The sequence below is a fragment of the Desmodus rotundus genome, chromosome 5 (genome assembly GCF_022682495.2).
Source record: "Desmodus rotundus isolate HL8 chromosome 5, HLdesRot8A.1, whole genome shotgun sequence".
Taxonomy (NCBI): Eukaryota; Metazoa; Chordata; class Mammalia; order Chiroptera; family Phyllostomidae; genus Desmodus; species Desmodus rotundus.
In genome coordinates, this window is record NC_071391.1 from 91063627 (window position 1) to 91078223 (window position 14597).

At 36.1% G+C, this 14597-nt stretch overlaps 1 protein-coding gene across 9 annotated transcripts in view; it reads right to left on the reverse strand.

The window, feature by feature from the left end:
* Positions 1-3391: 3391 nt before the first annotated feature.
* The window catches only part of ARHGEF12 (Rho guanine nucleotide exchange factor 12), a 278370-nt gene continuing 267164 nt past the window's right edge, over positions 3392-14597 (reverse strand). For all 9 annotated transcript variants that reach the window (XM_024569579.4, XM_024569576.4, XM_024569577.4 and 6 more), the window contains 7 exons: positions 13893-13979; positions 13682-13758; positions 13157-13390; positions 10408-10878; positions 9242-9558; positions 8575-8644; positions 3392-8008 (listed from right to left, as the gene is read on the reverse strand). In XM_024569579.4, the coding sequence (XP_024425347.2) occupies positions 7998-8008; positions 8575-8644; positions 9242-9558; positions 10408-10878; positions 13157-13390; positions 13682-13758; positions 13893-13979 (1267 nt within the window). In that variant the 3' untranslated portion in view covers positions 3392-7997. The remainder of the gene's footprint in view (positions 8009-8574; positions 8645-9241; positions 9559-10407; positions 10879-13156; positions 13391-13681; positions 13759-13892; positions 13980-14597) is intronic.

Genomic DNA, 14597 nt, shown 5'->3' on the forward strand with positions numbered 1-14597 from the left:
GTAATTGTGCAATGGTCAGAGTTGAGAGCTAAACCAGCCTTTCCCCCCCCCCCCCCCAAATGAAACTTTAAAGGATGACTGGTAAACAGAGGCTGTTCAGGTTTGAGTATATAGCAGATGTTCTCTCAAAAAGGAAAAAAGTGAACCTGTCATTTGAAAGAAAACTGTATTTGTTGCCAATGACAAAATCTGAGCTTTCAAGTACAATTAGTTTTAGAAATTTGTTTCCACCATGACTTTTCTGATGACCTATGTTGTTGGTATTAATAAATGTGATTTTTTTGATATTATAAAATGTGTCAACATTTAGAAGACCTGCATGATTCAGTAAACTAACAATTTTCAAATGGCAATATAGGTATTATGAAATCATGTATGGTAAAGGATTCCAATCTTCACACATTTAAAGTATGAAATGGACTGATGGACTTTAGTGAAACAAAGTATAAAAATTTCACTGATATGGCTTCAGATTCCACTCTTTTAAGAACCTACCACTTGTCAAGTTTCAGGGTAGTGTCAAAGAAGAATATCCACAATGATCTGAAACGGCTATTGAAATACTTTTCCCTTTTTAAAATATGTGCCTGTGTGAGGCTGGATTATTTTCATACAATTCAACCAATACAACATTATCACACCAGATTGCATGCAGAAGTATATATGAAAGCCCAGCTGTCTTTTATTATGTCAGACATTAAAGAGATAAACTATAAAACACTTTTCAATAAATATTTTTTATTGTTGTTCAGTTACAGTTGTCCCCATTTTCCCCCATTGCTCTCAATAAACGTTGTGATTATGAAAAATATAGTAGTTTCTCATAAAACATGTAATGAATTTACCATTTTAAAATAAATTAATTTTTTTAAAGTATATTTTGATTATGCTATTACAGTTGTCCCTTTGTCTCCAATTAATTCCTCTCCACGCTGCAACCCCTCCCACCAGCATTACACCCCCATAGTTCATGTCCATAGGTCATACATGTAAGTTCCTGGCTTCTCCATTTCCTATTCTTGACCTCCCTGTCTATTTTGTACCTACCATTTATGCCATTTTCCCTGTACTTTCCCCGCGCAACCTCCCTGATAAACCTCCATGGGCTCTCCACTTCTTGATCCTGTTCCCATTCTAGTTGTTTGCTTAGTTTGGGGCTTTTTTTTGTTTGTTTCTTTCTTTCAAATCATTTTATTTTTAAAAATTTTTATTGTTATTCAATTACAATGTCTGCATTTTCTCCCAACCTTAGCCAATCCCACCTGCCCTCCCCCACCTTTACCCTCCCCCTTGATTTTGTCCATGTGTCCTTTATAGTAGTTCCTGTAAACCCCTCTCCCCACTCCCCTCTGGCTATTGTTAAGATTGTTAACTTCAATGTCTCTGGTTATATTTTGTTTGCTTTTTTCTTTTGTTGATTATGTTCCAGTTAAAGGTGAGATCATATGGTATTTGTCCCTCACCGCCTGGCTTATTTCACTTAGCATAATGATAGTTGTGAGTTTCTTGTCATTTTACTGTTCATAGTTTTGATCTTCTTCTTTTTCTTAGATAAATCCCTTTAACATTTCATATAATAAGGGCTTAGTGATGATAAGCTCCTTTAACTTGGCCTTTTCTGGGAAGCACTTTATCTGCCCATTCATTCTAAATGATAACTTTGCTGGATACAGTAATCTTGGATGTAGGTCCTCGCCTTTCATGACTTTGAATACTTTTTTCCAGCCCCTTCTTGCTGTAAGGTTTCTTTTGAGAAATCAGCTAATAGTTTTATGGGAACTCCTTTGTCTCCTTTTCTCTTGCTGCTTTTAAGTTTCTCTCCTTATCTTTACTCATGGATAATGTAATTATGATGTGTCTTGGTGTGTGCTTCTTTGGGTCCAATTTCTTTGGGATTCTCTGAGCTTCCTGGAAGAATATTTTCTTTGCTAGATTGGGGAAGTTCTCCTTCATTACTTTTTCAAATAAGTTTTCAATTTCTTGCTCTTCCTCTTCGCCTTCTGGCACCCCTATGATTCAGATGTTGGAACGTTTAAAGTTGTCCCAGATGTTCTTAAGCCTGTCATATTTTTGAATTCTTGATAATTCATTCTGTTCTGGTTGAATGTTTATAATCTTCCTACTGCTCCAAACCATTGATTGGAGTCCTGGTTTTCTTCCCTTTAATGTTGGTTCCCTGTGTATTTTTCTTTATTTCTCTTTGCATAGCCTTCACTTTTTCCTCTATTTTGTGACCATACTCAACCATTTCTGTGAGCATCCTGATTACCAGATACAGAGTTTTTTGAACTCTGCATCTGATAAGTTGGCTATCTCTTCATTGCTCAGTTCTATTTTTGGATTTTTGATCTGTTCTTTCATTTGGGCCATATTTGTCTTGGTACACCTGTTACATAGTAAGGTGCAGAGATTTAGGTATTTGCCAGGATGGGGCAACCCACTTCGTTGTGTTGTGGCACAGTCTAAATGTGTGTTTCTTCTTTAATTCCTTGATTGTTGGACTTCCATACAGTTTGATTTTCTGGCAGTTCTGGTTATTTTTTGTTCTTATATTTGTTGTTGTCCTTCTTTTGGTTGTGTGAGGGGGCAAAGTGCCTCCACCTATGGCTGGAAGTCTAAATGAATTAATGTTTATATAAATTTTCTCATTTTAATTTCTAATAGATATATAGATATAATCCGTATGAAGACAGGAGTACTAAGATGTAACCTAATTATTGTTATTGATCAGAATGTGTTCAGAGAGCCCCAACCCTGTGGTCACATGTACTAAAAAAGGAATCCCTTGAAATAAAATGCCATAAAGGAAGCCTTAAATTATCAGTAGGTCCTAAATAGAGACCTCTACCTACCTTAAACAATTTAAAACCAAGGTCTCAGCTGATATTCAGGGAATAATAATTTCTCACTAGTAAAAACACGTGGCAAAACAATCATTCCCTGACAGCTAAAATAAAGGAAGTGTTTGATTCAACTAGTAACAAGAATTATACTTGATACTACATAAAAAAATCAGAAACACCTATAGCTAGCTATTTATCTATAACATTTTATGACATTAATCATAGTAGGGAGACATCACATTGAAAAGCAACTTCATCAGGACATATCCACTTATTTTTCCAGTCCATATTAACCTTTGCTGGACTGGTCATTTGGCTTGAAGGAGGAGAGCAAAAAGTGAAAGTAACTGCTCACATGCAAAGACAGAATTTTACTTTCTCCATTCCTAGTAGAACATGGTCATCTAGGAGCAGGTAGAAATGATATGGGAATTTACTTGTTCTACCAGTTATGCGTATAAACAGAGAGAGCTAAGAGTACAAACACTGCAAAGGACATCTAACACGTAATTTTTAAAAGGTTTAAATTAAAAGATGACACAAAATACTAAGCATTTTTTGTTATGTTTATTAGATCTATCAGCCAAAAGTGCTCCTGAATGAGTGAAAGCTAAAATATCATCCCCAGAATAAGTCGAATTATATCTCTATGTCAAAACCAACATACAAAAACCCCCAAATTGAGTGAGTCATCTGAGTTGAAATGAAATCCCTTAACAGCATAGAAATGTTAGTACTTTAGGAAGTCCAGCATTGGGGATAAGAATGGTAATAAACACATCATATTTTCATTTAGGGTAGCATTAAACAAGTTATCTTCAAGTGAGCCATAAAAACTGCCCTATTAATTCCACTGAACTGTACACTTAAAAATAATTAAAAGGACAAATTTTATGTTATACATATTTTATCACAATTTAAAATAATGTAATATACCAAAAGTTATTAAATAGTACATTTTAAATGAGTGAATGGTGTGATAGGTGAATTGTATTTCAATAAAACTAAGAAACAACAAAGCTGTTCCAGAGGTGAGGCAATCCCAGCTGTCAGTGTCCTCATGAAGGTTTATAAACTAGCGAGATCAACTGTAGTCTCACTAGTGAAGATGCTCAAAGCAGCAGGAAGATGTTTAATAGTCATTGCCAGTAAAATTAATTAAGGCTTCCTTGGCACCTAAACTTTCCCCATATAACTTGTATAAGACAAATCAACAAGAATACAAATAAAAAGTCACATACTTGGTTCCTTTAAGCATATTTAATATTTGAACTCTAATTTTTTATTTTCCCAGATCCCAGAAAAGAGAAAGTTTTTAGATGACCAGTATTTTGTTCCAGAAACATACAGCCTTATCAGCCAATTCATTAAAGAGCTATTTTGCAAAGGTGTATCTGGATAATTAGAACAATAGTCTTTTAGGTATTTCAAAATGTGATCAGTAAAAATACATGATTATTAATACAGGTTTATTTTGAAGGTCATTCCAAATTTTTAAAAAGTAGTTTCTGTTTAAGAGTACATGATTGTATGGTGAACAAAGAAAATAAAATGTTTTAGTAGGAAGAGGCTTATTAAAAATGACCAACAGTGTGCATATTATAGTTATTTTTGTAGTACGTACGCTTAAGTGTTGGCTCCTGGAAATGGCAGACAGAGCTTCTTTCTGGGAGGTACATTTTTTTCCTACCAATTTATTATCAACACCATCAGCACCAGTGGGAAGGCATAAGAAATGAAGCAAAGGAAATTTTTTCTTGAGGAAAGAACAATTTTGCAGACCACTTTGAAAAGGGGTAGAAAAATCTGGAGAAAACATGATTTAGAAAACAAAAATTGTAATACTAGGAGGAAAAACCCAGCAGAGAGATAACTGGAAGGTCCTGCTAATTGTCTATTTTGAGGTCCTCTGTACTCAAGTTCTCAATGATGCCTTCTATGACATACAGCCAAGAAAATATTGACCAAAGCTCTAGTCCAATAGCACTAGATAACCCTATATACCACATTCAGAGAAAATAGTTTCCAGTTTGAAATATAGATGCTCCATGTAACACACCAAATTTACCAATATCAAAAAGAAAAAAGTATACAAATAAAAGACAACCTAGAAAGCATACCATTTTCTTTAGCTTCTAAAAATAATAAAAAACAGACTTTTCCCCTCTACTATCACATTAGCTCCCCTCTCCAAAATCAAATAAAAACTTATTTTTCCTTTTTACCTAAACTGTAACTATTTATTATACTACATGGGAGGTATATTTCATAAAAAAGCCACAAAGCTTATGAAATATACTCCCCATGCAGTATAATAAATAGTTACAGTTCAGGTTTGAAAAGCCAAGATAACTCAAGCAGTCCAAGTTAACTGATATTAAGATATGTAAAATATGTAGCTTCAAGGGTAATAATCAATATTTTAAATTAGAGCACTTTGAGTGCTTACTGATTTGCCATGATTAACTCTTTATTCTGTTCTCACTTCAAATATAATTTGCCACTTAGTAGCAAAGGAGCCATAGGCCCACTTCAATAGCTAAACCCCCCCAGCTCTCCTGCTCTGGGAATGTTACTTTGTCCACTACCTTTGGGTTCTTCTGAATGGAAATAGGTTCCAACATCTGGTCCTATAACTTTGAGAACAGCTTTAATGGTAACCATTTCCACTCATGGAATTATTCCACTCATGAATTCCATCATCCTGAAAGGCAGTATTAATATCAAAGTAAAACAGATCTGATTATAACAGCCAAAATAAAATGGAAGGTATGGGTGGCCAGGCTAGGGAGGAGGAGGAAAGTAGTTCAGCTGGTAAGATAAAAAGAACACTTGAAATTGTGGGATCTTTTCAAAATTATACTTCATTTTGGGGCTCCATTTGAAAATATAGATACGAATTTATTTAGAGGTACTAAAGCTATGGTCAAAGCATTTTGCAGTTAGCCCTGTTATTGTTCCAAGGATAGGTTAAACTGCAGGAAAAGAACTGCAAATAGTTGCTAAGGACAAGATATTTGCTGAGCTACAAAAGGAACCAAAACATTGTTAACCTACAAAACTTCTTAAGTGAGCGCCAGAGAATTACGTAATTTCCCTGTAGTGTCTGAGGTGAGGTGAAAGTTCTATTTATATTTACCTTTCTCCTGATTAACTGTCTGCTGATGGTATTTGTGTGTCAAGTGGTGACAGGTGAAACCCTTTGTGAGCAGCTGCATTATTTTTAGCAGCACAATGTGACCATTAGTTTCTACTGGCTTCTCTTCAGAGATCAGAAAGTTCAAGTCCACTTATATATTAGCTTCTGCTTCTAAAATTTTTAATCTCATTCTGATTTAACTTATACTTGGGTCTACAACCCAAAATGTAATTCTAATTTATAAATGAGGGTCCAACAATCCAAGTTGGTCAGTTTTCTTAAAAACATAGATCACTTCTGAAAAGACAGAAACAGGAATCGGACATAGATGAGCTTGTTATAAGCTGTAGTGCTGTTTGTAAGAGTAATTGGGAATCCTTACCACTTGCGATGAGTATATATATATATTTGGACTGCAAGGAAGAATAGAATTACATCCTGACTACTCACAGAGTTCAGAGGGCTCTACTGAAAGACAAGAGCAGTGGATTAACTCATTGCATATTAACAGAATTTTAAGATTTGACAAATGATTTAGTTTTAGTTGGCAAAAATAATCCAAAACATATATACCAGATGCATAACGAAAATCATAGAAAACCAACAAGTGAAGGAGTTCTTGAGTTACAATTCTGAAACCTTTATCCTCTGTAGGATGCTGCCAATATACTAGTCATTCTAGAACAGGCAGTTGCCAACACCTTGCTTGGAGTATCCAGTGTCTGTACTGGTCCACAATTTTTTAAGGCCAGTCAGGCACCAGTGTGGAAAAAGTTCTAGCAGTAAAGTCAGAGAAAGTACTTCTGAAGCTGGTTTGGGCAGCTCTGCCTTTTCTACCACATCTCTTGGCACTCACTCCTTTTAACTCAAAAGAGCCCTTTGGCACGATTAGTGTAAAAATTAGAGTCAAACGTCCAGGCACTAACTTTTTACTGGCCATTTACTCAGCAGTACCTGTGGCTAATGACAACCATTATTCAACTCAGTAGTGATTCGGTTACATAACCTTCCAAAGTCTCCAAACATTCCTCAGCAACTCCCATCCCTGCCACCACCTGAAGCATCTCCTTTTTTTTTTTTTTTTTTTTTATTTCCTGTTCAATCTGCAGGAATAATTTACACAAGTGCTGAAGACTATGATGCATAATTTATAACAATGAAACAATTATTAAGAAAAACAAATTTATAATCAAGAAAATAAAATTTGTTTCCTCTCCCTCCCAAATCCCAACCCTCAACGGAAAAGAAAATAGAAGAAAACACTTATTTTCAAGTGTCCGGTATTTAGTACATTGAGGATTCCTGTTAACTGGGAGTTGATCCCAGCTAGAAAAGAGGTGTTTGCCTCAGATGGGAAGAAGCCCACCTGGGTAGAACACAGCTCAAGTCTTTTGCACAGAGGAGCCATAGGCATACAGTGCCTTGAGGGAACCATTAAGAAGCAGCCTACTGGACAGCAGAGGGCATAAGATACAGTTTAGAAGGCTAAATGCTCCTCCTTCCCCTTCTTACTTCCTTCTTTTCTTTCCCTCTTTACCCAGCCTCCTAATACCCCATCCTGAACTCTTTGCTTCAGAAGCAACAGATCCTTCAGTGTACTGTATACAAAGGGTCACAACTCTCACTACTCACTTAAAACATGGCAAAATAAAAATTAAAATGTGCTTTCAAATATGGAATGAAGTCAAATAAATACATCTGATTTTCTCATTTTCTTAAGTCTAAATAGAATTTCATATCCTACACCCAAAGCTCTATACATTTGGTTTTTGTTCTGAATAAAAATGAATTTCTCATAGAGGACAGCGGAGTGAGGAAGGAATATTCACTGACAGAGTTACGCAGCTGCCAGACTGTGAATAACTAGTCCTGTTCTGGGCCCCCTGTGACATGACTAACCCCAGGGGCTTCACAGGCAGATCCTATCACATACTCTCTCTTCGTCCACACGGGAGCCAGGATGTGCTGATATAAGGCCAATGCTCAAAATCCAACAACCTCCAGGACATGCAGCTCTAACTTTTATCTGGAAGAATAAAGATATACAGGTATCAAATTAAGAAGAAAGAACACATGAACACTTAGAGAATGCCTATGAAATCTGTGGGAATGGTTATTTATATCTTTGTTTTTTGATCAGAATAGAACAGCCTCATTCAAAAACAAATGAATACAAATTGCTGCACTGAACACAGATCCACTTAGAGTCATAGAGACATAAAAGCGCACCAAGACGTGAGGAGGATCAAGCTTCCACCTTTAGGGAGTTATAGCAGAACCGACAAGTCTCATAGGGGATTTAGGATTATCAGGCTTACCACCATTCTGCCTTCCGCTTTGCAAAGGTGAAGAAGACAGAGAAAAGGGGTGGCATGGCAACTGACCACTGCAGTTCCTCTTAGAAAACAAAGAGCTGAGTTAGCAGATAACAATTTCTGCTTGATTATTGATGTGTGCACACAAACAATTTTTTAAAAATAAAAAAAAGGGATCTCTTGAGGCTTCTGCTTTACAGAATAGGAAATAATTTCATCTACTGCATTTGTTCACGGAGAATGATTCTAGAGTCTGGAATCTACAACTTTCACATACCTGAGTGGTTGTCTGTGAGGGCTGATTCAGCCAGCCTTTGCCAAAGGATGGTATAACTTTCCTCCACCTTCTGTAAAATAAAACCAATAGGTTTTTCATTTGAATATTCTAAAAACATTTTTTGAAAATAATAAAAAAGGGTTATATTAGAGACATGCTTCCAAATTTCAACTTAAACATAATTAAAATTTTGTTAGGAGGAAAAATGTAAATTTTATTCCTTTTTACCTGTTTTTGCTTTAAATGAATAACTTAAAACTTTCCCATGTAAAAAGTAGTAGAAGTGAGACTAAACAGTAAAAGTGATTCTCCCACCCCAGGAGTCACCCTGAAAATGGTCCCACATTTAGTATGTGAGACATATTAGAGCCAACCTGCACACAATGGACTTTAGTATAACTCCTCTCAGGAGCCCCAGGATGAAACTACATGTAATCATATGAAGAAGGGGAAACATATCATTTGAAGTTAAAGAAAAACTAATGGAGACCAGCCTTTAGTTAAAGGCTAGGGACAGTTTTAACAATGTCCCTAAAGCCTCCAACTGAATGATGTAATGAAAAAACATTTGGGCTCTAGGAGCTGTCTACTGTCAGCAAACTTTAAAATATAGTCCTTTCCTTGGAAATTACCAAACAAGTCCTAAGAATGCTGAAGTGTGAGGTACCTTTAAGTGTTCAAGGTCAGCCTCTATCTTATGAATGTACTCCATGATCTGTCTTTCTGAATCTGCACAAGTGTAGGGACTCTGGATCTCATAACAGGTATCCTCCCCAGCTTCCCAGCACTGCTGGACCAGGAATTCTGGGGTGAACGGTGAAACTGCTCCATCAGAAAGAGCATTCTGGAGAGAATGTTGCGGCTGCTGAGTAGAGTCCACAAAGGGGAGGCCTTTCATGGGTTGTGGAGGAAGGGAGGAGGTGACCTCCTCATCTGTGGAGCTCTCTTGCACTGTTTCGTAGCCATCAAGGATCAAATAGTTTCCTATTGGTATAGACAGAACAGTTTTGTGAAATTTAGTAATGCTATCAAAACATCAGAAAATAGAAGTTGGGTGATATGCTGACAACTTTAAAAGCTGTTAAAGAGGGATGGAAGTTATTAATTCCAAAATTCCCAAGTTTAATTTTAAGTACATCAGAATTTTCTCACTTTGGGCTCAAGTTAAACTTAGCAATCTTTCATGGTACTTTCTGAATAATTTCATATTAGGTAGCATTTTAAAAGTTAAGAGCTGAAAACTACAAAATCTGCATATGATCTTACCACCATTTCCCCAGCCGAATACCTTTTTTGCCTCATCTTCTACCGCTTTTGTCTCCCTTGCCCTGTATTCCTTAACCACAAAGAACTTGCTCTTGCCACATAGCCTGTGCATATTCTTCTCTGCTATAACACTCTGCTTCCAGATAACCGTGTAGTTTCTTCCCCTGGGTCTCTGCTCAAATGCTACCTCAGCAGAGGTTCCTCTTCCCTGATCACCTTGTCTGCTCCCATTACTCTCTGCTGTCCCTTAGGGAGACTTATTTTTTCCTGTGAATACTTTTATATGTGACATCTACTTATTTGTTTACTTATTTATCATTACACTTTCCCCTAGTGGCACTTAAGCTTCATGAGAATAGTTGATTTTTATGTTTATTCAATGCTACATCTCCCAGCATCTAGAGCAGATTAAAAAATTATTTAGTGCAATAAAGAATAAATAACATATCACAGACACACACACACACACACACACACATGATGCCTGCAAACCCAAAAAATGTGCACTTCAGCACACAGGATAGTTAACAGCAATCAAAATCAAAGTTTAAATGTGAAAGAACTTGCCTGAGATGTGTAAATTAGCATCCTTCTCTTCCATTTTAACTGCTCCATCACCTTCTAATGGATTATCATCACTATGTACTTCACGGGCATCAAAAAAGTGCTCTCCACTCTCATCAAGACCTCCTTCTGGCTCTGCAGGAGGAATCTCTGGGGTCATAATCATGTGGTCCATTACTAAAATGTTACTTGCCTGGCTATCTTGGAATGCCAGTACCACTGAATCCCGTGGAACATAAGAGTCAGTTGAAGCCCGGGGACTGTAACAAGCTGAAATGTCACCAGTTCCAGTTCTAAAGGGCCTCTGTCTTTCACCAGTATGGTAGGCCTTAATAATTTCAAAGTTCTGGGTTCCACTGTCTGTCTGCACCCCCGGGGACGCTGTCCTGTATGTTGAGAAATGTGGCCAATCTTCCTGAGTGCTCTTCTCAGTCAAACTCAGCTTCTGTACCAGCAACTGCTTCAACAAACCCACTAAAAGATTTAGGAGGGAGGGGGAGGGTTGGTGAAATGCACATTCACAACTATAACCTCAGAGTGCCAACATTAAATTAGTTAGTGGAATTATCAATTATCTCTAAAAGTAAGTACCTTTTAAGTAAAACATACAGTCAAAATATTAATTTCATACAATCATTTTTTTGTTTTGTTTGAAAAATAAAATCAAGCACCATCTACAGATGATTCAATATTAAACTAGACTTAAAAAGATCTAAATATCTGTAATGGGGAGGGACTCCTACTTTGCACTCCTAGATAAACAAAACCATGTCTTCCTCTATTTTTTCTTCCATATAACTGGAATAATATCCACACAGTACTTCTTAAAAGGATGTTGAAACACTGTGTTAAGCTAGACATGAAGGTTCTATTTTTCCAGACACGGACAATATATACACAGGCATTATTTTTTCTGATTTTATTAGCCACACAGAACATTTATTTTATCATTTAGAGTAATCGAAAGAATTTCCTTAAATAGTGAAGAAAACAGTAGACTTTTTTTGTGAAAAAACTTTAACTCTGATGATTGGTAGTGTGTATAATTTCAAAAGATAAGGAAATATTTGTTTAGTTTTTTAAAAATGACCTTACTCATGGCACAGCTTCCTTAGGTTGTTAAAAAGAGAACAAATTCAATTTTGAATGGGCAAGTCTATGCTGTAAGGTCATTCATACAATAACAGAGTTACTGAGACAAGGTCAGTCAAACCATCAGAAATCTTAATTGTACTTATAAACGCCTAACCACTATGTTGTACACCTGAAACTAACATAATACTGAATGTCAACTGTAATTGAAAAATATTAAAAATTAAAAAAAATAAATCATTACCAATGTGAATTCAGGAGAATCTAGAATTAATTCGGTTTTAAAGAACTTGACTAGTTCCCTACTTTCAACTCTGGCTTAATTTCTACCTTCTATTTCTCCACATAGCTATGAGCCTTTGACCCTTTGTCTTTCTGCTTTACATTCATTTCCTGAGAGATGCTCCAAAGTTTTATGGCTTTGACACTAAAATCATCTCTCTCCCTAGTCTCTCTACAAAGTTCCAGTCTTAAACTCTAACGTCCTACTCATCAGTTTTTTCTTAAGTGGCTTATCATTCATTATATGAACTCAACATGTTTTAAAATTAAACCTATACTCTTTGGCAAATAAAAAAGTGGGGAAAAGTGTGACAGTGGGCAGTGTTGGTCCTTTATGACTTTTATTTCTAATAAAAATATTAAAATTATTTCTAAATTTTCCCTTTTACTCTCACATCCAAACAAGTTAATTGTTTTAAATATTTGTTGACTACTCACTTTATATTTATTTCTCTGATATCACTCTAGTTCAGACCCTTTCAGCCTCAAGCCCAGGCTACTACAATAATTTAATGGTAACTGTACCACTCCAAACCTCTTTCCATTAAAATCCTTTAAAAGCTCTCAGTCAAATTAATCTCTTTTCATTAGTTATAACTTAAAAACTTCAAATGGTTCTCTACAGCTAAAGCAATCATTCTCAGCCTTTTCCCCAACTCCAAATACGAATGAGAAATGTGATACACTCCCATTAGTAACTGATTACCAATGACTGGAGAGGGAGGGGGTTAGCTAACAGAGTGGCAAGGACCATTCACTCTCATGGGTGTGTACAGGCGCGTATGTGAAAAGGATGGGCCTTGGTGGAGAATACTACAATTTCCACAAGAATATTAGAAGAATAATTTGTAGTTTGAAAAACCCTCAAAACACTGATGTGCCATTCTTAAAGTTCGGAAGACTCAATCTGGTATTCAAGGTTCACAGCAGCTGAGATCAACAACACATCTGCCATGACTTATCTTCCATGACTCCTGTAATTTAAATGGTCTACCATAGGCCTACTGGTCTATTTATTGCTTCCCAAACACTCTGTTTTTCCCCTCTGTGCTTTTGGTCCTACTATTATTCTTGTCTGAATGACTTCTATTCTTTTAAATGCCTACCAGAAACTTACTCCTTCAAGGCATTAATCACATCTCTCTTGTTTTCTGATGCTTCCCTTCCCTGGTCACCCCAACCAAATCATTGTTAATATACTTGTATTGCTTGTTTATTTAAAAATATGGGCAAAGTTTTTATCATCTTCCCAACTAGATTGTAAAAATATTGCAGGAAAAAGTCAGTTATACTTCTTTGGATTCTCCCTAAATGATTGCAGAGTACATTACACAACTCTGGTACTTATTATCTGCATTAACTTATGAATAAAACTTACAATTCCTTAGTGCATCCAATGCCCACTGTCCTTCTGAGACAGGCAAGTGTGAATCTGGAATTGTGATTGGATATTTTACTCCAACTTTCTTTACAGTCCCCTCTGCATGCTGTTCCTTTGCAAACTGTCTTTCAGCCACAAAGAGATCATCTACCTCTGATTTCTCAGAGACATCCAGTGAATGAGGTTGAGCTTTTGATGACATTAAGGGAGATTCTAATCCCAAATCTCTGTCTGTTCAATGAAACAGAAAAAGTATGTATCTTTCAGAAACAGAATATATCTTTCAACTTTTAACATGAAATGTTCAGGAAATACTTGGGAAAAAGTAACCACATGAGTTAGAGAGTCTCTGTTAAGTAAAACACACACTCAGAGCCATGTTACAAGGCTCATAAGCAAAGCTTGTTAAAATAAATAGCTGATGCCAGAATCTGCATAAACCAAAAGAGTTAAAGTTTCTCTGCATTTTAGTAAGTAATATATGGACTAAATTCTTCCAGGTAAACTAACAAATAAATTTACCTGTGCTCTGCAGACAAGTTACTGAAATGCCATGATGTTCCACTTTTATTTTTGGAGGTTCTTCATCATTGTCTCCTCTACAGAAGAAAGAAAACATTCTTTGAGCTTCATGAGGTGCCTATACATCATTGCAACAAAATGTAAAATTACCCATTTCTTTTCTGACCCAGACCAGAAAGTCGGTTCTCCTAAAAGACAAAGGCACACTCACTCGCAAGGTGGTGACTGTGGCAATGGAATTGGCTTTGTGGACTGCTCCTTCACTGATGCAGCCATCTGACAGATTAGGTCCTGCCAGCTGTGGAATTTTGAAAAGAATCCAAAATACAAAAGGGAAAGGAAAAAGAAATGTCCTTTAAACACACTGAGAAAGCAAAAATAAAAACAAACCAGAAACAAACAAAACCAAACCAAAGAATAGAACCCAACAAACAAAAAACTCTATTTTCTGCCAGAGAATATCTATATATTTTGGCAATAACTACTAAGTAGAGATTATATGTACTCTATACCTTAAAGAAAAACCTTACAACATAATGGATACACTACCCACTAAAAAACTTCACTTGATCCTCCCAGAATCTTTTTAGAAGAAATACTTTCAGTAGAACAGAATCAAAGAAAGAGGCATCTAAAAAGAAATAAGTTCTTAGAACATATCCAAAAGACTATAGAAGAACTGTTTGTTTCTTGGTTGTCAAAGTCCTATTGAAGAAACAAAATTTGTGAAAGATTATATTCAGGATATGAAACATGGTCGAGCACCAGTAGGTAGTGGGTAGTAAAGGGTAAAGGTTGTCAAATATAAGGCAATGAAAAGAGATTTGACTTCTGAGTACTAAACACACAATGCAATACACATATGATGTGTCAGAAAATTGTACACTTGAAGGCTGTAAAATTTTATTAACCAATG